General features: G+C 44.2%; 1 protein-coding gene across 4 annotated transcripts in view; it reads right to left on the minus strand.

The window, feature by feature from the left end:
* LOC118366990 (methyl-CpG-binding domain protein 5-like) overlaps positions 1–24574 on the minus strand; it is a 59364-nt gene that overhangs the window by 10806 nt on the left and 23984 nt on the right. For all 4 annotated transcript variants that reach the window (XM_035749899.1, XM_035749900.1, XM_035749897.1 and 1 more), the window contains 4 exons: positions 5085–5776; positions 3495–3597; positions 3131–3299; positions 217–2457 (listed from right to left, as the gene is read on the minus strand). In XM_035749899.1, coding sequence (XP_035605792.1) covers positions 217–2457; positions 3131–3299; positions 3495–3597; positions 5085–5194 — 2623 coding nt within the window. In that variant the 5' untranslated portion in view covers positions 5195–5776. The remainder of the gene's footprint in view (positions 1–216; positions 2458–3130; positions 3300–3494; positions 3598–5084; positions 5777–24574) is intronic.

The raw sequence follows: 24574 nt of genomic DNA on the forward strand, positions 1-24574 counted from the left end.
AGTAGCCTAATTCACAATGTTTTTTTTGGCCCCAAACATCTAGATGGATCATTGTAATAAAGTAGGCTATATCCAATTATTTTCAATAGACAAAAACTACCAATGTTCGCCACAAGGGGGCACAACACACATTGCAGCCCTTGCTTTATCACATGTATATAAATAGAGACTATTGACTTAAAACATAATATAAATCTATGATAAACAGCTGCTTACCTGACTCAGAGAGGGCTTGGACCCCGCCATTGGACATCATGGGAGGCAATCCTGCCCTGCCTCTGAAGTGGGGGTTGCCTTGCGCCTGGGATGGTTTCTGATAAAGTCCAAACTGCTGCTGCTGCTGGTGAGGGTTTGGGTTTCCCTGCATCGACCCCATGGCTGCATGTTGTCCACCATTGTAACCCAACACCCCAAAGTTTCCAGTTAAGGTGGGGTCCTGCATTTGATTTATTGGCCTGTTGAACTGCTCCATGTTTAGATCCTGGCCTGAAATCTGACCATCACTGTTCATGTTCTGGAAGCCACAGATCTTCGCTCTGGCCTGGATTTGATGCCCCTGCAAGCTCTGCTGCAAAGTCGACATCTGAGGCAAAGCTTCCTCCAAGAAGGGAGATTTGCCAGATTTGGCCGGGCTTTGGCCCACGTGGCTTGGCCCATTGTGGGCACTTTGGTGGCTCATGGACTGGAGTAGCTGGGCCATGGAGGTGTTTGGGGGCAAACAACCCTGCTGCAACATTCTCCTCAAAGTCTCTGGAAAGCTAGATGAACTAGATCCAGAGCCACCCATCGGATGCTTGAGCACGTCGAAAGCCCTGTCATTGTTGATGCCACCACTGCTGCCATCACTGGACAGTTTGCGCTTGCGGTTTGCCTCTCTTTGCTGAACCATACCCATGAGTTTGTCTCTTAGTGCTGCTCTTCCGCTTTGAAATTCGCTCGCCAACGGCCCAGGATTAGGTAGATATCTCTGGTTTAAAGTGCTATGTCCATCTAGGATCCCACCTCTTCCTCCACCAACTAGCCCTGGGTGTCCCAAACTGCTGCCACTGCGAGCCTCTGCGCCTGCACCCAATGTGCTGTCGGTATGTTTTTTTTGATTAACTAGCTGTGCTTTCGCTGCTGCTGAAAGAAGACTACTTGCTGGGAAGGAAGCAGGATTCTGCTGATCTACCATCTGGTTAAGGGGCATTCCTACAGAGTGATTCTTTTGAAGGATACTATCAGATCCGGGAGCTGGACGGTACATGGAGTTGGGATGCCTGCTTAGACCAATGTTCATTCCCCCTGGCAGTTGGTTGGGGGTATCGTTCAAGTGATGGAGTTTGTCCATCTTATATACAGAACCTTGTGGCATTGCAGGTCGAGGGGACCCCAAGGAGGCCTGAGAGGACCGGGGAAGTGGCTTTGAACCCCCACGAGGGGGCTCCAGGTTCCTTGTGGGGTGAGCGAAGCTACCATGTTCAGAAGAACTGGATAAGCAACGTGAGCGGTGGGGTGACTCCACCTTGGCGAGGACAGGCCCAGCCATATGTGCTGGGGACATGATAGGTGAGGATGAGGCGGATGACAGGGTAGGGTGGTGCTGGACCCTATGGCCATGCCCAACAGGTCCAGACTTCCCCGTTGGCAAGGGCAGGTTGCTGGGCAAAGGGACACTGGCAGGGGCGATGTTTACATTCATTGGTGGTACCTGAGATTGGGCATTGTGTTGGAGGCCAGATATGTTTGGCACTAAGGGACCCTGGCTAGGAGCCTTGCTTGGAATTGGGTCCAGGATACCAAGAGGGTCCTTCTCAGAGGTCACCTGCTTTTTCTGCAGGATGCAGGGAGGGAGCTGAGACAGGGAAAAGTGCGACTGTGGGTGGCATGCAGGCTGGGGCTTGTGTTGAAAGTCGTGGGGGAAGCTGCAGGAGGGCTGCATATTGAGGCTTTTGGCATTGACGGCAGGGGAATTTGGTACATTAGTCCTTCCTGACATGACACACGAGGGCTGGGAGGCCGAAGGCGAGCCGTGGTGCAGGATACTGGGTGGTGAGAGATGGGTAAAACGATCACCGTTCATATGGACAGAGCCTGGGCTGCAAGCTCCATGAAAACCAAGCATATTGGGGTCAGGACTCCCCATAGGTTCAGTCCTTGGGGAGGGAGCCCTATCACCATAATGCTGTGAGCAACATGAATTGGAGGAGGAGGGGCTGAGCAGGACACTGTGGCGGCTGTGATAGGGTGACCGTTGTTGGCTACTGTGTTCGCTGCCCCCCAGCCTTGTCCTGCTGTACCCCAAGTACAGATCCCTCTGAGGGGGAGAATCCAGTTCATGGTTATAGTACTGTTGACCAGAAACTGACATTCCTGTCTTGTTGGGATTCCTGCCATCAAGAGCCACAGAGTTGGGTGGACCATTGTGCATATTGTTCCTTATTGCTTGATGACTCAAAGGACCCATAGCTGCAGCGCCTGCAAAGCAAAGTAAACTTGTATCAATCTTTGAAATTACTTTTATCATCTCAGATGAGATAATTATATGTAATTAATTCAGCATCTTCAATTCAGACCTTACAGAAAATCCCAAAACAAATCAACCATTAACAGTTCTGAATTGACAACAGAAACCCGATCTTTAGAGAAAACATAAAAGAGCAGCTAAGCAGACAGTTGAATCTAAATAATGTGTATGCATGTTCTTCAGACAGCGTCACATTTTCGCTTCTTTTTTATAACATGCTGACAGAGCAGCAATTCACTGCAGTCCTTTGCTGTGAAAATACTGCACAGAGCAGATGATTTCTGTCTGAGCTGGTCTCAATAGGTCATAAGGTTATTCTCTTTAATTTAAAATTTCTATATGGTAATATGTTAAAACAGAACAAAAGTAGCTGAGAATGCACAGAATGTCATGTCATTATATCAAGTTACACCGATTGGAGAGTAAAAGCCATTAAGTGACATTGGCTTTCATCATCAAATGACACCCTTATGCAAAATATCATAAATAACTGGTGTTTAGGCCTATTTCAGAATTTGATCAGATATGAGACATTGAACTTCATAATCAATAAGTCACACAAATGGATGGATCTTTCCTAGGGAGCTAGTTGCATCTCAAATTGACAATATTTCTTTCACATACCAGTGCCAACACTGGCCAGAGTGGGGTGTGGTGACTCCATGCTCCTGTGCAGGGTTGCCACGGTGATGACCTTCCTCTTGTGGATACACAGCTTGGTGACATTAGCATCGGCTCTGGCATCCTCAACAGTCCTCTGCTTGACAGCCGCCCCGGTGTCAAAGTTGAATATCTGAGGGGAGTGAAAGATGTTAGCGTCTGGGTGTGCCTACTCTTATTAATACACTATGCATGTATTACTTCCTCTCTCCTCCAGTCCTGGCTACAGTAAGAAGTGTGTTAGTGTTCAGTAGTGTGTGTAGTGCATTTTCCTTTGAACTTAAATTCCCCATCTACCAGGAGTGGCCCCACATTCAGGCCTGCTCACCTTATGAATGATGAGAGGACACTCCAAGCCACACTTACAGGTGCCATCAGTCAGCAGGTAGCTCTTCACCTGCTCCAGACAGGCTAGGACTAAGCCACTGGGACTGGAATGTGGAAATTGGAGAGATTGTGAGTGACTAATGTAGCAGCATAGCACAACCACAGCCAAACAAAAGACAGTTTTCATCTGAAATGCCCCCCTATTCCCACAGTAGGCCTATAGTGGTTCTGGTCAAAAGTAGTGCGCTATACAGGGAATAAGGTACCATTTCGGACTAAACCATACACATTCAATTATATCAAATGACCTGGATAAAGTAGTCAGTCACAGCAAAAAAGGAAATCTCCCAAAACATAGGAGGAACACAATACCATGAAAACAGCTCACCTTTATAATGACAAGTGCCATCAGCTTAAAAGGCTTGGTTCGAAAGAAAAAAACCCACATTCATTTCAAACTCAATGAAACTAAAAGGGAGAGAAAAACAGCTGGTGGGTGGAATTATGGTGCCATAAAACATGGCTCCTGACAGCATTTCATAGTTTTTCAGAGGACAATTTTCTCTGTTTGAGACAGTCACTGATCTCAAACGTTCTTCTCCTCAAGGCCATGTAGCCCAGATCTGCCCACCAGAGAGGGAATATACATCATATGAAGAGGGAGGGAGGTAATATTAGACTCTCTGGAAGGTGTTATGCTTGACTAGCTCTGGTGTTAAAACATTTCCCTTCAACCCCATGGACAGAAAATGGATAGAAGTGACTTTTTCGGCCTTTCAATAAAGGTAATGGACTACGGCGTTATTGTGGTTGGCCCTATTAGGGTAAAAGACAGATATGACAAGTCGTTCCACCTCACAAAGCACAAGAAAGAGGATTGCTACCCACTATCCAAGATTCATCTGAAATTGTTTCTGTAGTTAGAAACAGATAAGCATTTCTGCAACATTACTTTGTTGAAAGATAATTCCATCCCTGAAAAATTAATTTAATTGATTGCAGACAAATTGGCCATTTCAATTTGTTGGATTCATAAACTACTCAATAAACATAGTACCAGTCATCCGATTTGGACCGAACATCTTCTTAACAAAGATTAAGACGTGAGGATTCCAAATTAATGGACAAAAGCTACCCATGGACCCCCCAAACCCCACACCAAGCCCACCCCAAAGGCCAGTGTACAGTATCAGTTCTCTATGTTCGACAAGTAGTATAAAGCTCCGGCTTGGAGTACTGGTTATTCATACTATGTAATGTATTCATAGTGAGCTTGGTGATGTTTTCCCCTCCCACTGTTCAGAGAAATTTGTCATAGAAGTCACTTGCTTCCCCCCCATAAATTAGTGTGAAAGTACCAGGTTTTGCCCTCTAGATGCCACTGTTCCTGCTATTGCCACACCTCATATATATATATTAATCAATAAACAAACCATATCAAATGGTAAGTTACATGAAAAGATTGAGCAGTAGAAAATTGGGTGTATATTAGAAATTGGTACTGTAGAAGGAAAGAGTTCATTACCCTAAGTTCCGATTGGGGAGACTAGAGACCACAGGCTAGTTTAAATAGAGGTAGAGAAGGTCTTACCTTATGTAGACAACCCCGCTGTGGGTGATTCTGCGCTGCCAACCTATAGGGACTTCAGCCGGGGGCGGCTTCCCATCAGCACACAGCCCCACCTTCTTGATTCGGTTCATTGTCCACTCCTTAGGTCCGCACAACTACACCCTTGCGATGTGAGATATCACAAGTCTGTCAGAGCGCTCAGACTAGTGTGCGTCATCCTGGGGTCTCTCAGGAGTAAACTGACCAACCAAGAGAGGATGAGCTACAACAGCTTCGCTGCCGGAACTGACAACTGCCAATCCCACCGTCGCCTGCCTCTTCCGTGGACAGGTTCACTGTGGAACCAGACTTTTGAGGCCCTTCGTCCCCATCCTGTTTATTGCCGACATGTTTAAAACCCCATTTTCATCAGTCTTTGTGAGGAGGCCATGGTAGTCGTGGGGGGACCTGGGGACATTGGGCTGAGGGAACTTGAAGTAGAGTTGCCCAAGCTACCTCTCTCACAGACCAATGGAGACGTTTCACTTTCAGTTCACAGAATCTTCTATTGGACAAATCTGGATGGATCTGGTCATGATATGATGACGTGAGTTCTGGCTGACACTAACTGCAGCTGCTGCGACCTTAGAACTCATAGTTGCAGGATCCGTCAGCATGACATCATCCCAGAGTTGATAACGGATAAGAGCAGACACTGTCCCATATATTCCAACCTGTAAAACAAGTCAAAAGTAACATGATCAAATTGACTACAAAAACTTTTGGGAATAAATGTATATCCTACATGAATGTGAAAATGGATTCAAAATAGATCCCCTCTGCTGGTGATTTGCAGGATGCGCAAAGGAGGGCTGTGGTTGGTTACATTACCTACTATGACAATTTATCTGTATAAAAAGGCCATAACTTTTAAACTATCAGAGATCCCACTCAAACTTTGATATGTCCATAGAGTATATTATGTTCAACAATATATTTAAAACATTTGTATTATTTTTTATATAGATGTTTATATTTTTCAATATTCATAAATTAATATTATTTAAAAAAAATCAAAATACTACTAATATTACAGAGCAAGCTGTAAAGCTTCATATAGACACCAATTTTTACTTTGTAGCATTTACAGATGAAACATGGAGTCTTAATGGAGAAACACACCCAGATGTCCAAAATATCCAATCTCTTGAGTAATTATTTCTCAATTATGCTTTAACATAAAAATTTAAAATATATATCCTTCTTCCAAATGACTATTCTATTGAATACATTGTGAAAATTCCCCAAAATATGGTGAGTTTTTGTCTGGATTTCGTGAGGACTCACAGGCGTTCCACAACATTTGCATAGTACCCAATAATGTCAAATCAAAGTTCACTGGTCGGTGTACACAGACTTGCAGGCATTATAGCAGGTGCAGGGAAATGCTTATGTTACTAGCTCCAATGTCTCGTAAATTCAAAATAAATATATATATATAATCAACCGAAAATAAGAAACAACAATCCTAAGTAGATATATAAGAGTGAGCATGTATGAAAATCCACAATATGGGGTGTGTATAGACAGTATATAATTTGGAAAAGAAAATGCTATGTACAGAAGTAGGGATATTAGGATGTGCCATGTCGAGAATATATTATATAAACAGAATAGGAGGTAACCAGCATTCAATGAGTCTATATACATGAGGCATTAGTTTCGAGGTGCAGGGCTGAGAACCAGGTAGGTAGCCCGGCTAGTGAAAGTCATGTCAAAAAACGCTTTTACCGGGGTGTGATGTAATATTGAGGACCCGGCAAGCCAGCCTATTCCCTATAATGTAAACTCCAACAGAAATAACTTCAAATCTATAACTTTAAATTAAACCAAATGTTTTGCACTCATGACTACTCGTTTCAATTTATTTTCAGCCATCTTACAAGCCAATACTTTATAAATGTATTATTACAAACCAGCTAGCCAACTAAGCTTCTAACGCTAGCCCTGCCAGCCTTCTAACATTACATTAGCATGGAATGAGTCAGCCAGTTGCTATCAACACCTAGTTTACAGCTACATTAAAGTAAACCAAAGTTTTGGAAATACATAACGCCATCTAACCAGTTATCAAAGAATATTAGCTACACTGACTGTACAAAACATTAAGGACACCTTCATAACATTGATTTTCACTCCCCCATTTTGCCCTCAGAACAGCCTCAATTTATCGGAGAATGAACTCTTTAAGGTGTCGAAAGCGTTCCACAAGAGATGCTGGCCCATGTTTACTCCAATGATTTCGACAGTTGGCTAGATATCCTTTGGTGGTGGACCATTCTTGATACACATGGGAAACCGCTGAATGGCACACATACAGAATCCAGGTCTCAATTGTCTCAAAGCTTAAAAATCCTTGTTTAACCCGTCTCCTCCCCTTCATCTACACTGATTGAAGTGGATTTAACAAGCAACATCAATAAGGGATCAATAGCTTTCACCTGGTCAGTTTGTCATGGAAAGAGCAGTAGTCCTGAATGTTTTGTACACAGTTATTTTTTTTAACCTTTATTTAACTAGCCAAGTCAGTTAAGAACTAATTCTTATTTTCAGGGGCAGAACGACAGCTTGGGGATTCAAACTTACAACCTTTCGGTTACTAGCCCAACGCTCTAACCACTAGGCTACCCTGCCGCCCCCATCTTAGCCAGCAAGCTAGCCATCCAGCTAATGTTAGTTATTAGCGTAGCCAACCACCTCAGTTATGGTCGGCAAGCTAGAGCCCAACTACTAGAGACCAGATAGAACACAACTAAAACATAACTGCAGATTAAAAGAAAACCGATCAGAAACGTGCATATTGATGGTTGGTGCTTTTAAAACTGAAAAAAATAAGAGTGCAGGCTGAGTTAGCTACCAAAGCTAAGGGGAGGCGGGCGCTTCACCTGGCCAAAATACAAAATGGATAGAATCCAGATGTCAGTCAGCTAGTGCGCTAGCACGAAGGAAAGTTGAGTAAAGTTAGAAATCTCCCATAGCCTACTTCGCATAAAAGTTGACAAATCAAAACGAGAATAGATGAGGTACTACATAGAGAGCAAGCAGGTATGATTTTCTCTTTCGTTTTGAGCCCAATGGTAAGAAAGCACCAGAGCATGCCATGCGAATGGGTTCCCGCTAGAAAGCACAGCCATAAAGTCAGTGTATAGCATGGGATGTAGCTAATGTAAGCCAGCTTGAGTGAGCTCGGTAGCACATAATATGAACTCGGTAGCAGAGTAGATCCTCCATATGACGTCAAGAAATAGTGCATTGTGAGTTGTTTAGACGTTTTCCGGAAGTCAATAAATATGTAATAACCAAAAAACATAGCTATGTTTGTACTTCTGGGTAATCAGATGGTACTACAACTCAAGTCTTTGACCACATGGGTGAGAAAAACTCATGCTTCCTGCTCTTTAAGAGCATTGAGCCAGTAACCAAATGGGTCGCTGGGTCGAATCCCCGAGCCGACTAGGAGAAAAATATGTCGATGTGCCCTTGAGCAAGGCACTTAACCCTAATTGCTCCTGTAAGTCACTCTGGACAAAAGTGTCTGCTATATGATCAAAATGTAAGTGTAGTTCTGGCTCTTATGCACCCGTACCATTTCTGTCTGCTAGATGGTAACAGAGTGAACAGACCGCTGTTGCTTCTTCTTGACCATGGTGTCGGTGTGGTGGGACCATTTCAGGGCCTCAGTGATGTGTACGCCAAGGACCTTGAAGCTTTTGGCCCATTGATGTGCATAAGGGCGTGCTCCCTCTTCGGTCACCGCCAGGGCTCTAACCTCCTCCCTGTAGGCTGTCACATTGTTGTTGTTAATTAGGCCTACCACTGTCGGGTCGTCACCAAACGTGACGATTGAGTTGGAGTTGTGCGTAGCCACGCAGTCATAGGTTGACAGGGAGTGCAGGAGGACCTGAGCACACAACCCTGTGGGGCCCCCTTGTTGGGGATAAGCATGGAGGAAGGGTTGCTGCCTACCCTCACCCCCTCAGGAAGTCCAGGATCCAATTGCACAGGGAGTTCAGACCCAGGGCCCTGAGCTAGGTGGGATGGGGCAGTGTACACAAGGATCTGTATGCAAATTTACACGCAATTTGAAGTACTGTAGTGTTTTAGTAGTACTGTAGTGGTAGCTGTATTAGGGTATATGCTGAGTGAATGGGTTAGAAAATCATAATGGATGCCATCGTTTCAGGCACTGATGTCACTCTGAATACCGCTATAGGGCTTACTCATACTTAGACAGGCACTTCGCCGTGGTGACGATCTACCTCCTCCCATCCCCCTTTTTAATCAAGCCCTCCACGGGCCAATACCTTATGATGAGATCACCAGTGGCAACAAGATGGTAATATACAGGGGGACTGTGCAGTCTTTATTAGTTTTCTGTCTACCACAGCCATTTGTAGGTGGGTGGATTTGGAGGGCATAGTATTTGATTTTTTATATTTTTTCATTGTCTTATTTCAACAGGATACTTGTGATACTGTCATATGAATGGTCAAATCGGTCTCATATCTCTCATAACCATCAGAAACCTTGGGCCAAAAAGACATTGTGAATTCCCTTGCTGAAAGAGTAAGGGTGACAATGGGCTGCCCATGGGCTGAAACACTCGATAGCCCTTTGTGTCTGCTGGACTGTGGAGTGCTCGGTTTTCGCCGCCTGGCCTGTCATACCGACAACTTATCCGTAACTCTGGGGCAAAATAAACATCAGCACTCTGGTATTGCATTACAGAGAGTGTGAATCACACTCGCTGTGCACTTCCTGTGACGGATGACTCATCCACACAGCCAAGCGTGCACAGAAAACGCTTGGAATTAAGGCTAGGGCTCCTTCCTTCGCCTAGATACCAATACCAAATGCCTTGGTATTAAATCAGAGTACAGCACTCACATAACACATCCATATAGAATTGCTCCATGTATGAGAGCAGTGTTCGTCAGAACTGTGGCACAGTCAGTCACCCTTGGGATGTCTGAAAGAGGACAAACAAAGAAAAGCAAAGGCTAATATTCAGATCTGATTGCTAGCCTAGATACACTGTTATTTTCACAGTTGACTGAAACCTGCACAATGTCAATATAATCACAAGTATGGAAATAATATTGTACAACAAACATTGAATGTTTGTGTAATTTGAGGCTATACCATGTTTTACCCTACATAGTATGTGGGCCTGAAAACAAAAAGGCACATTTGTGGAGCCCGATGGGCCTACTACTCCCTCCACACATGATAAATCACCCACAAAAGAGTGCATAGCTCTCTAGTGTTCCACCACTGCTCCATAGCTTGGAGGGAAACAGAGCGAGTTGAAAAATAGGCCAGTCTGTCTTGGATGCAAGGTAGCAGTCCCAAAGGGGGGAGTGGGAGGGCTCAGTGGTAGATTCAACAGCTCCAAATATTTTGGCAGTGTATAGTTTCAGAGACACAGTATCTCTACCTGTGATATTGTGAACAAACAATCCAATTCCATGCCAGATGAGAAAACGGGTTGACCAAGTATAGTAGAACAAAATGTAATGAAGCATTAATAACCATTGAGAGCTTAGCCAAAAATAATGGAAAGCAGGCACACTCTGCCTAATCAGAAATCTGCTTCAATGTTTAATGACAGACTCAAATGACACATGATTATAAAAACAGAAGGTGGAATTCCATTGCTGTCTCATGCCAGCTACATTTACCTGACAGCCTGACGCGTTACTGGACATTAGTAGTCTGTCTGTGATAAGTATGAGGTTGGAAGGATTTCAAGGCCACAGTCAGAGTGGAAAGAAGTTAGTCTAGTACACACTCTTTACCTCAAGGGAACCAGTAGAATTCATTAAAACATTTCCCAAGGTTTAGCAGAGGCCTAATGTAGGCTACATAAAACTCTAGCATTAGGGAAAGGGGGATACCTAGTCAGTTGTACAACTGAATGCATTCAACTGAAATGTGTCTTCTGCATTTAACCCAACCCCTCTGAATCAGAGAGGTACATGCAGGGGGCTGCCATAATCGACATCCACGTCTTCAGCGCCAGGGGAACAGTGGGTTAACTGCCTTGCCCAGGGGCAGAAAGACAGATTTTTACCTTGTCAGCTCGGGGATTCGATCCAGCAACCTTTCAGTTACTGGCCTAACACTCTAACTATTAACCTTATGTTATTTCATACATTTTTTATTTATTTCACCTTTGTTCAACCAGATAAGTAAATTGATAACCAATTCTCATTTGGAATAATGACCAGGCCAAATGGCATAACATTGCAACAGTGAACAGGACAACACACAATACCACCCCAAACTAAATTTGGGAAGGTATTCAGACCCCTCGACTTTTTCCACATTTTGCTACGTTACAGCCTTATTCTAAAATATATTAAAATACATTTCCTTCATCAGACAATACCCCACAATGACAATGTAAAAACAGATTTTTTTTTTTTTTTTGCAAATGTCTAAAAACTGAAATTCCTTATTTAGATAAGTATTCAGACCCTTTGCTGATACTCAAAGTTGAGCTCAGGTGCATTGGTATTCCTTTGATCAACCTTGAGATATTTCTACAACTTGGGAGTCCATCTGTGGTCAAATCAATTCAAAACCAAGCCATGAGGTCAAAGGAATTGTCTGTAGAGCTCCGAGACAGGATTGTGTTGAAGGAACAGATCTGGGGAAGGGTACAATAACAAAAAATGTCTGCAGCATTGAAGGTCCCCAAGAACACAATGGCCTCCATCATTCTTAAATGGAAGAAGTTTGGAACCACTGAGAGACTTTCCTAGAGCTGGCCGCTTGGCCAAACTGAGCAATCGGGGGATAAGGGCCTTGGTCAGGCAGGTGACCAAGAACCCGATGGTCACTCTGACAGAGCTCCAGAGTTCCTCTGTGGAGATGGGAGAACCTTCCAGAAGGACAACCATCTATGCAGCACTCCACCAATCAGGCCTTTACGCTAGAGTGGCCAGAAGCCACTCTTCAGTAAAAGGCACATGACAACCCACTTGTAGATTGCCACAAGGCACCTAAAGACTCTCAGACCACGAGTAACAAGATTCTCTGGTCTGATGAAACCAAGACTGAACTCCTTAACCTGAATGCCAAGTGTCACGTCTGGAGGAAAACTGGCACTATCCCTATGGTGAAGCATGGTGGTGGCACCATCAAGCTATGGGGATATTTTTCAGTGGCAGGGACTGGGAGACTAGTCAGGGTCGAGGCAAAGATGAACAGAGCAAAGCACAGAGAGATCCTTCATGAAGTCCTGAGCGCTCTGGAGCAGGTTCTCAGACTGGGGTGAGGGTTAACCATTCTAAAAAAAAAAACTATTTTGATTTGTCATGATGAGATGTGCAGATTGATGAGGGGAAAAAAACAATTTTGGAATAATGCTGTAATATAACAAAATGTGAAAAAAGTCAAGAAGTCGGAATACTTTACGAATGCACTGTATATACAAAAGGTACAAATTCATCAACTGTAACGGCTTTCTTGTAGTGAAGGAGAGTCGGACCAAAATGCAGCGTGATGATGATTCATGATATTTTAATGAAGGAAAAAACTATACATGAAGATAATACAAAATAATGAAATGTGAAACCTGAAACAGCCCTATCTGGTGCAAACACAAAGACAGGAACATTCACCCACAAAACACTCAAAGAATATGGCTGCCTAAATATGGTTCCCAATCAGAGACAACGATACACACCTGCCTCTGATTGAGCACCACTCCAGACAGCCATAGACTTTGCTAGATAACCCCACTAAGCCACACACCCAACAAAACAAAACAAACCACAATAAACCCATGTCACACCCTGGCCTGACCAAATAAATGAAGACAAACACAATATATTACGACCAGGGCGTGACAGAACCCCCCCCCTAAGGTGCGGACTCTCGGACGCACAGCAAAACAATAGGGGAGAGTCCGGGTGGGCGTCTGTCCATGGTGGCGGCTCCGGCGCAGGACGTGGACTCCACTCAATCAATGTCTTAGTCCCTCCTCCTCGCGTCCTAGGATAGTCCACCCTCGCCGCCGTCCATGGCCTAGTAGTCCTCACCCAGAACCCCACTGGACTGAGGGCAGCGGGACTGAGGGGCACTGACTGAGGGGAAGCTCGGGACTGAGGGAAGCTCGGGACTGAGGGGCAGCTCGGGACTGAGGGGAAGCTCGGGACTGAGGGGAAGCTCGGGACTGAGGGGAAGCTCGGCACTGAGAGGAAGCCCGGCACTGAGAGGAAGCCCAGCACTGAGAGGAAGCTCAGGCAGGTAGTTAGCTCCGGGAGATCCTGGCTGGCTGGCGGATCTGGAAGAGTCTGGTTGACTGGCGGATCTTGAAGTGTTTAGTTGACTAGCGGATCCTGGCTGATCTGGAAGATCATGGCTGACGGGCGGATCTGGAAGATCATGGCTGACTGGCGGATCCAGGCTGACTGACGGATCCTTGCTGACTGGCGGATCTAGCTGCTCTGGCTGCTCCATGCAGACTGGCAGCTCTGGCTGCTCCATGCAGACTGGCAGCTCTGGCTGCTCCATGCAGACTGGCAGCTCTGGCTGCTCCATGCAGACTGGCAGCTCTGGCTGCTCCATGCAGACTGGCAGCTCTGGCTGCGCTGAACAGGCAGGAGACTCCAGCAGCGCTGTAGAGGAGGAAGGCTCTGGCAGCGCTGAACAGGCCGGAGACTCCGGCAGCACAGGAGAGGAGGAAGGCTCTGGCTGCGCTAAACAGGCGGGAGACTCCAGCAGCGCTGTAGAGGAGGAAGGCTCTGGCTGCGCTGAACAGGCGGGAGGCTCCGGCAGCGCTGTAGAGGAAGGCTCTGTCTGCGCTAAACAGGCGGAAGGCTCCGGCAGCGCTGGAGAGGAGGAAGGCTCTGGAGCAGGTTCTCAGACTGGGGTGAGGGTTAACCATTCTAAAAAAACTATTTTGATTTGTCATGATGAGATGTGCAGATTGATGAGGGGGAAAAAACAATTTTAGAATAATGCTGTAATATAACAAAATGTGAAAAAAGTCAAGAAGTCGGAATACTTTACGAATGCACTGTATATACAAAAAGGTACAAATTTATCAACTGTAACGGCTTTCTTGTAGTGAAGGAGATTCGGACCAAAATGCAGCGTGATGATGCGCTAAACAGGCGGGAGACTCCGACAGCGCAGGAGAGGAGAAAGGCTCCGACAGCGCTGAACAGGCGGGAGGCTCCGGCAGCGCAGGAGAGGAGAAAGGCTCTGGCAGCGCTAAACAGGCGGGACGCACTGAAGGCCTGGTGCGTGGTGCTGGCACTGGTGGTACTGGACCGAGGACACGCACAGGAAGCCTGGTGCGGGGAGCTGCCACCGGAGGACTGGTGTGTGAAGGTGGCACAGGATGGACCGGACCGTGAAGGCGTACTGGAGAGCCTGAGAGCAGGACTGGCACAGGATGTGCAAGGCTAGGGAGGTGCACAGGAGGCCTGATGCGTGAGACTGGCACAATCTTCACCAGCCGACTAACACGCACCTCAGGACGAGTATGGAGTGCTGACCCAGGTGCCATCAAATCCCCGACACGCTCCTTCGGACGAATATCGTACCTAAAGCACCAAACGAGCAACTCCCTCATTACTCTCTCCTCCAATTTCCCCATTAACTCCTTCACAGTCTCTGCTTCGCTCACCTCTAACACCGGCTCTGGTTCTGGTCTCCTCCTTGGCTCCTCACGATAAACAGGGAGAGTTGGCTCAGGTCTGACTCCTGACTCTGCCACACTCTCCCTGAGCCGAGCCCCCAATACATTTTTGGGGCTGACTCTCGGTCTTCCGTCCGCGCCGCCATGCCTGCTTCGCCAACTCCATTCTCCGATAACCTGCTTCGCACTGCTCCAGCGAATCCCAGGCGGGCTCTGGCACTCACTCTGGGTCGACCGCCCACCTGTCTATTTCCTCCCAAGTAGTGTAGTCCCGATATTGTTGCTCCTGCTGCCGCTGTTGCTTCTCCTCATACCAGCGCCTCTCAGCTCTCGCCGCCTCCAGTTTGGGGCGGCGATATTCTCCAGGCTGATCCCAGGGTCCTTCTCCGAACAATTCATCCTCCCATGTCCGTTCCTCCTTTCGCTGCTTGTTGACACGCCACTTGGTCCAGTTGTGGTGGGTGATTCTGTAACGGCTTTCTTGTGGTGAAGGAGAGTCGGACCAAAATGCAGTGTGATGATGATTCATGATATTTTAATGAAGGAAAAAACTATAATGAAGATACTACAAAATAATGAAATGTGAAAACCGAAACAGCCCTATCTGGTGCAAACACAAAGACAGGAACAAATCACCCACAAAACACTCAAAGAATATGGCTGCCTAAATATGGTTCCCAATCAGAGACAACGATACACACCTTTCTGATTGAGAACCACTCCAGACAGCCATAGACTTTGCTAGATAACCCCACAAAACAAAACACACCACAATAAACCCATGTCGCACCCTGGCCTGACCAAATAAATGAAGACAAACAATATATTACGACCAGGGTGTGACATCAACTATACAATGAGACACATTCACAGTAGGTTGGAGCAAAGACCACGATAACTGGCCAAAAAAATGGCAACAGAGCAGACTTAAATCATGAGCAGGTATATTAATAAGCTAACATGTGAATGTCATAGGAGCGCATCAAATTTGGAGTCAAATTAATTAAATTAACCATTTTCCCATCCTAAAAAAATAGGAATAAGCAAAGGCTGTGATTTCTTGTCAAACTGGAAAAGGTCTTAGAAAACATTTAGCAGAAAGTCTTCAGGCAACTAATGTCTTTATATTTAGTTTTGTTTAAATATTTAGTTAATTTATGACCCGTCTCAAAAAGCTAGGCGTAGGTCGCATGCCACTATTTTACAAGAGGCATAACATGCGTTTCCTTTTTTGCTTTTCAAAATGTGTTTTTTCTTCCGGAACATGTGAACTTTCATGTGCCTTATTAACAAAATTGTATCCAAAATATAAAAAGACCATTTCAAATTTTGCTACGTAAGACCGAATCGAGGCGGTGGGTCACATTTGCAGGCAGGCAGGACACTTGAAGTCAGAAGTTTAAGTACACTTAGGTTTTTCAAACACTCAACAATTTCTTGTCAATAAACTACAGTTTTGGCAAGTCGGTTAAGACATCTACTTTGTGCATGACACAAGTAATTGTTTATAGACTAGATTATTTCACTTATAATTCACTATATCACAATTCCAGTGGGTCAGAAGTTGACTGTGCCTCTAAACAGCTTGGAAAATTCCAGAAAATTATGTAATGGCTTTAGAAGCTTCTGATAGGCGAATTGCCATAATTTGAGTCAATTGGAGAGGTACCTATGGATGTTTTTCAAGGCCTACCTTCAAACTCAGTGCCTCTTTGCTTGACATCATGGGAAAATCAAAAGAGAATCAGCCAAGACCTCAGAATTTCCAATAGTACGCAATATAAAGACCATGGTACCACGCAGCCGGCATACCTCTCCGGAAGGAGACGCGTTCGGTCTCCTAGAGATGAACGTACTTTGGTGCAAAAAGTGCAGATCAATTTATTTTTTATTTTTTTTATTTCACCTTTATTTAACCAGGTAGGCTAGTTGAGAACAAGTTCTCATTTGCAACTGCGACCTGGCCAAGATAAAGCATAGCAGTGTGAACAGACAACACAGAGTTACACATGGAGTAAACAATTAGCAAGTCAATAACACAGTAGAAAAAAATGGGCAGTCTATATACAATGTGTGCAAAAGGCATGAGGAGGTAGGCGAATAATACAATTTTGCAGATTAACACTGAATCCCAGAACAACAACAGCAAAGGACCTTGTGAAGTGCTTTGAAAGGTTGGTAATGGCTCACATCAACACCATTCTCCCAGAAACCCTAGATCCACTCCAAATTGCATACCGCCCAAACAGATCCACAGATGATGCAATCTTTATTGCACTCCACATTGCCCTTTCAAACCTGGACAAAAGGAACACTTATGTGAGAATGTTGTTCATTGAACGCTGAGCTGTAGTCAACACCATAGTACCCTCAAAGCTCATCACTAAGCTAAGGATCCTGGAACTAAACACATCCCTCTGCAACTGGATCCAAGACTTCCTGATGGGCCGCCCCCAGGTGGTGAGGGTAGGTAGCAACACATCTGCCACGCTGATCCTCAACACTGGAGCTCCTCAGGGGTGCGTGCTCAGTCCCCTCCTGTACTCCCTGTTCACCCACGACTGCATGGTAGCGCACGACTCCAACACCATCATTAAGTTTGCAGACGATACAACGACGAGACAGCATGTAAGGAGGAGGTCAGAGACCTGGCTGGGTGGTGCCAGAATAACAACTTATCCCTCAACGTAACCAAGACTAAGAAGATGACTGTGGACTACAGGAAAAGGAGGACCAAGCACGCCCCCATTCTCGTCGACGGGGCTGAAGTGGAGCAGGTTGAGAGCATCAGTTCCTTGGTGTCCACATTAACAACAAACTAGAATGGTCCAAACACACCAAAATAGTCGTGAAGAGGGCACGACAAAGCCTATTCCCCCCCAGGAAACGAAAAAGATTTGGCATGGGTCCTGAGGTCCTCAAAAGGTTCTACAGTTGCAACATCGAGAGCATCCTGCCTGACTGGTTGCATCACTGCCTGGCACGGCAATTGCTCGGCTTCTGACTAAGGCACAACAGAGGGTAGTGCGGACGGCCCAGTACATCACTGGGGCAAAGCTGCCTGCCATCCAGGACCTCTACATCAGGCAGTGTCAGAGGAAGGCCCTAAAAATTGTCAAAGACCCCAGCTACCCCAGCCCTAGTAGAGACTTCTCTCTTCTACCACATGGCAAGCGGTACCGGACTGCCAAGTCTAGGACAAAAAGGCTTCAGTATTTACCCCCAAGCCATAAGACTCCTGTATTTACCCCCAAGCCATAAGACTCCTGAACAGGTAATCAAATGGCTACCCGGACTATTTGCATTGTGTGCCCTGCCCAACCCCCCTTTAACGCTGCTGATAGTCTCTGTTTATCATATATGCATAGTCACTAACTATACATTAATGTACATACTACCTCAATTGGGCCGACCAACCAGTGCTCCCGCACATTGGCTAACCGGGCTATCTGCATTGTGTCCCCGCCACCCACCAACCCCTCTTTTACGCTACTGCTACTCTCTGTTCATCATATATGCAGTCACTTTAACCATATCTACATGTACATACTACCTCAATCAGCATGACTAACCGATGTCTGTATGTAGTATGTCTTTTAACTGTTGTTTTATTTCTTTACTTACCCATTGTTCATCAAATACCCTTTTTCCACTATTGGTTAGAGCCTGTAAGTAAGCATTTAACTAAGATCTACACCTGTTGTATTTGGAGCATATGACAAATAAACTTTGATTTGATGATGCTGGAGGACAGGTACAAAAGTATCTATATCCACAGTAAAAACAAGTGCTATATTGACATAACCTGAAAGGCCGCTCAGCAAGGAAGAAGCCACCACTCCAAAACCGCAATAAAAAAGCCAGACTACGGTTTGCAACTGCACATGGGGACAAAGATGGCAATTTTTGGAGAAATGTTCTCTGGTCTGATGAAACAAAAATAGATATGTTTGTCCATAATGAGCATCATTATGTTTGGAGGAAAAAGGGGGAGGCCTGCAAGCCAAAGAACACCATCCCAACCGTGAAGCACGAGAGTGGCAGCATCTTGTTGTGGGGGTGCTTTTCTGCAGGTGGGACTGCTGCACTTCACAAAATAGATGGCATCATGAGGAAAGAAAATTGTGGATATATTGAAGCAACATCTCAAGATATCAGTCAGGAAGTTAAAGCTTGGTCGCAAATCAAAGTTGTGGCAAAATGGCTTAAGGACAACAAAGTCAAGGTATTGGAGTGGCCATCACAAAGCCCTGACCTCAATCCTATAGAAAATGTGTAGGCAGAACTGAAAAAGTGTGTGCTAGCACAGAGGCCTACAAACCTGACTCAGTTACACCAGCTCTGTCAGGAGGAATGGGCCAAAATTCAGCCAAATTATTGTAGGAAGCTTGTGGAAGGCTACCCGAAACATTTGACCCAAGATAAACAAGTTAAAGGCAATGCTACCAAATATTAATTGAGTGTATGTAAACTTTTGACCCACTGGGAATGTGATGAAAGAAATAAAAGCTGAAATAAATCACTCTACTCTTATTCTGACATTTCACATTCTTAAAATAAAGTGGTGATCCTAAGTGACCTAAGGGAATCTTTACAAGGATTAAATGTCAGGAATTGGGAAAAACTGGGTTTAAATGTATTTGGCTAAGGTGTATGTAAACTTCCAACTTCAACTGTATAACCATGGAGAATGACATTCACAAATGATCCATTTCTGTATAGTACAGATCGGGGACCCATTCTGTTACCAGGTGTTATTCCACTTTACTTAATCTAGATCAATAACCAAAATAGATATTTTCTAAGGTTTCATTCCATAGCGGACACCCCATTCTTTCTGTGGACATCTTTGAGCATTAATTCGGCGTAGATATTTAAGAGTTCTTGGTAAACATGGTCAAACTGAGATCTTACCATCATTCTGTTACCAAACTTTACATATGCACTCTGAGTAAGTGTGTTTTTGTAAAATGTTCAGTGCAAGTTGTTAAAAGTAGTCCTTGTGCATAGAGTTATGATTTGTTGAACGTTGCAATCAATGGTTTTTGTTCACATAATGTTAAAGTGAAAAATCTGAGTCTCTTAAAGTGGAATTGCCCAGTTCAGGTAATATGTTTTTGAAGGAGTGTGGTGGGATGAATGTGTCAAGTTTGAGGGTCTTTTGCAGCTCATTCCAGTCATTTGCGGCAGAAAACTGGAATCAATGACGGCCAAAGGAAGGGAGAGCTTTGGGAATGACCAGTGTGATATCTCTACCAGAGCACAGGTTGCTATTGGTAGTGGAGATGGAGTGAGCTGAGGTCGAGAAGGGACTTGCCTATGAGGTACTTGTAAATAAATTGGCATTTTTACTGGTCAACGGATGCTGTTACCACAGCAAAATGAAAGCCGTAGAGACAACTAGGAATGCAATACTCAGTGCCATCTCCATTCTAATACGATGGTTGAAGCATCTTCTCATTGTATCACGGCAAAATGATAGCAGTCTGCCCATCTGCCCAGAAAATAAAGCCAAGTGAGGTAATGAGTCAAACCTTTTAACTAGATTACATTGAGACACCCCTCCATCAACAGACAGCAGAGCCTCAGTTTCATTAGTTTCCATGGTACGTATGAAAGAGCACCTCTGCCTTGTGTATCATGAAGGATTCCCACATCTCCCATAAACAGAATGTCATTGAATTGGTTTTGCTGTGTTGTGCCATAATTGGAAAGGATTCTGCATCCTTTTTTAAGATTTAATTAACAGGGAAAGTAATAAGCGGTCCGGCGGGATGTAGCCTTTTGTTGTGCTATGAGAGGTTAAACTTCCTCCCAATAGGCTTGGTGGGTATACCGGAGTATTGTAAAATGTGATCGTTACGAAACAGGACAGTTAACATGCGCAGCCTGCTGATTATCTATAGACTGTTTCAACTTGTGAATTTCAAATTATTCTCTAACAAGTTTTATTTTCTAACAACAGTTTGAATTGAGGTGTGTTCCACCTGCTCATTAATTCACATAGAAGTAGCCCATTTCAGCATTGCGGGCAATTTATGTCTGAGGCTTTACTGAGACAGACAAACTTCTCTCTTCGAAGAGAGCCCACGCACTTCACTAATGTTTCCGCTGATCAAGTATGCAGACATTTGCACAGTCTTGCACGAATTGACACATTTTCTGGCTGGCGCTTGCGTTGCCTTACTTATTATTTGTAAGGAAAAAATTACTTTGGACATGTATGCTTTCCTATCAAAGTAAGTGCATTATTTTCTGTATATATCATATTGTCGTTTCTACGGCAGCATGAAGTATGTATGCATTTATAGTTCTATTCACGTTTTCAAGTACTGGTGACAAATAATGCATTCTGATTATTGCACAGATTGCAATGGACACCTATGATGCGTGTAAAATACTTCTTTGAAGGTTTTACTGATAATGAGCTAATGCTAAGCTATTTGCCAGCTACGTGTGGCGCCATGTTTGTTGACATTGCATAATGATTTCTGGGTGTCACGTAAACGTCTGTCAGACCAAAGATTTTATAATGAGGTGAAGGAATGGTTCACTTATCTTTCGGTGTAAACTTCAGGAAGTGAAAGATCGTAGTTGACATACATGCATATTGCAAACAGACCAAACTAATTTTGTCTCCTCCATCTTTAGTTGACACAAAAAAACAATGGCACGCACAAACTACCCATCGTCAGATTACTTTCCATTTCTACAAAGTGTTTTACTCAATTTGGATCAATGAGCTCACCCGTGATATGATGAATTCTAAATAGTAATTGCTATTAGATAATTCATATTGTGGTTTCTGTCAGCTAAGATTTGTCTACACCTGCATTGCTTGCTGTTTGGGGTTTTAGGCTGGGTTTCTGTACAGCACTTTGAGATATCAGCTGATGTACGAAGGGCTATATAAATAAAATTTGATTGATTGATTGATAAATATGACCTTGTGTTACATCAATATTTCCTCAGTTAGGGCTAGCTAATGTAACCTACATTTTCCAGTTTGGATGAATGCATTATGCTGTCTTTACTTCGGTGAATGTCTGAATATTGCATTCAGGACATAACCTTGTAAGGACTGTGTTTGTGCAAAATGTTTTGGTGAAAAAAACAGTGTGGCTAGCTCAAATGCTGACTGTTCGGTCAATTGAAGCTGGATGTTCTAATCAAACTGGTTTGAGCGTACGCTGCAGGGACCATTGTAGAATGATCACACCCGTTTGTTGGTACGTTTGAAAAGGTTAAAGTATGGAAGTCACAACTTTTTTGCCTGCTAGATATCTTATAACTATTAAGTTAACTTTCTAAAATGTGCTAAATGCCCTGCAGTTGACGCTGGTTTTTACATAATGTATATTTACTTGTTTATTATTCCGACCACATATCCATTTGTTGGCAAAGTCAATTATTTTCTCAAAATACTTACTTCATGTTTGCTACCAAATACTAAACAGCAAACCAATCAAAACTTGTGTACTATCCAGGTACCCTCTCTGCTGATCACATCTGCCACTCACGTTCTCCGTATCGAAGGTACAAAACACAGCTGATGACATGGGTAAAGTATGTTATATTTGTAACCTATTTAGTTATAGAAAATTGAAACCAACAATGCAGACTGTAAAATAACTCCCAACTTTACTTACAGTGCATTCAGAAAGTACTCAGACCCCTGGACTTTTTCCACATTTTGTTACATTACAGCCTTATTCTAAAATATATTAAAATGGTTCCCCCCCACCTTCAAATCTACACACAATATCCCATAATGACAAAACAAAAACAGGTTTAGAATATTTACAAATGTATATATTTAAAAAAAAATGACATACATAAGAATTCAGACCCTTTACTCAGTACTTTGTTGAAGCACCTTTGCAGCGATTACAGCCTTGAGTAATCTTGGGTATGAAGCTACAAGCTTGGCAGACCTGTATTTGGGGAGTTTCTCCCATGCTTCTCTGCAGATCTTCTCAAACTCTGTCAGGTTGGACGGAGAGTGTCACTGCACATCTATTTTCAGGTCTCCCCAGAGATGTTCAACTGGGTTCAAGTCCAGACTCTGGCTGGGCCACTCAAGGACATTCAGAGACTTGTCCCAAAGCCACTCCTGCATTGTCTTGGCTGTGTATCTGAGGTTCTGAGCGCTTTGGAACAGGTTTTCTTCAAGTATCTCTCTGTACTTTGCTCCGCTCATCTTTGCTATGCTCTTCTCCCAGTCCCTGCCACTGAAAAACATCCCCACAACATGATGTTGCTGCCACCAAGCTTCACCGTAGGGATTATGCCAGGTTTCCTTCCGACGTGACGCTTGGCATTCATGCCAAAGAATTCAATATTGGATTCCTCAGACCAGAGAATCTTGTTTCTCATGGTCTGAGAGTCTTTAGGTGACAGCAGGCTGGCATGCGCGTTTCACTGAGGAGCGCCTTCTGTCTGTCCACTCTACCATAAAGGCCTGATTGGTGGAGTGCTGCATAGATGGTTGTCCTTCTGGAAGGTTCCATCTTAACAGAGGAACTCCGAAGCGCTGTCAGAGTGACCATCGGGGTTCTTGGTCACCTCCCTGACCAAGGCCCTTCTCCCCCGATTGCCCAGTTTGGCCGGGCAGCCAGCACTAGGAAGAGTCTTGGTGGTTCCAAACTTCAATTTAAGAATGATGGAGGCCACTGTGTTCTTGGGGACCTTCAATGATGCAGACATTTTTTGGTACCGTTCCCCAGATCTGTGCCTCAACACAATCATGTCGTCTCGGAGATCTACAGAAAATTCTGGATTTTGCTCTGACATGCACTGTCAACTGAAAGACCTTATATAGATTTGGGAAGGCACACAGCTGTCATGTCCAATCAATTGAATTTACCACAGGTGGACTCCAATCAAGTTGTAGAAACATTTCAAGGATGATCAATGGAAACAGGATGCACCGGAGCTCAATTTTGAGTCTCAGTGCAAGAATACTCTGAGATAAAAATAAATATCCTGTCATTGTTGAAAATATGTCATTTGTCTGACATACAAAAAGCTTCGGGAAAAATACATACAAAAAAGTAGAACTCTTTAAAAAAGACACAATGGTCTTTAACTGTATTAGCCAAAGTAAGAAAACGAGATGAGAAATTCTTTCTTGATAAACATGATAGGACATTGCAGAGAGATAGAGTTTGATGGCTCTAGGTGAACAGATAAAAACCTTAAAGGCGAAATTCAACAATTACAGGAGGCAAGGGTGATAAAGGCAGACTTGGCCCCCACCTGTCGATCCTTTGTTCCCTCAATCTACCCTCAGGCTGAGTTGCGCAAAGCAGATCAGGTTTCAAGCATCTGGTCAGCACGGCCTGGCTTTGAGTCAACAGATTCTGACAGGGGTGACAAATGATGTCTTAGGCCAACCAGAACACAGGCTTTTAAACGGAGTAAAGACAAACCCCCGGTGACCAAAATCACACACAAATCAGCATCTCCAAAACAGTTGGATTTGAATCATCCACGAGATGTGGGTATGAAGACATGGGACCATTTAAAGTGATATCAGAAACTCTACATTATAGTTGTTTGCCTTTGTTTTGAACAACAATGAACCTGGCATACTTGAAGAAAAGGTTTATAGAGCTGTGGGTGGTGAAGAGCAAGATGTGGCCGATGGATGGAGAGCCATACATGTTTTCCTTAAGGGTCTGACTAATACAACCACCAATTGGGGATAGATAACCAAATGTGCCCAAAAAGCAAAAGAGCAGTTTGTTGAATTTAAAAAAAGGTTCAGAGCAGAGGTGGTTAGACACAGTGGGTTACCCGGCATGGAATATGAAGA

The sequence above is a fragment of the Oncorhynchus keta genome, chromosome 34, assembly GCF_023373465.1.
Source record: "Oncorhynchus keta strain PuntledgeMale-10-30-2019 chromosome 34, Oket_V2, whole genome shotgun sequence".
In the NCBI taxonomy this organism is placed as follows: Eukaryota; Metazoa; Chordata; class Actinopteri; order Salmoniformes; family Salmonidae; genus Oncorhynchus; species Oncorhynchus keta.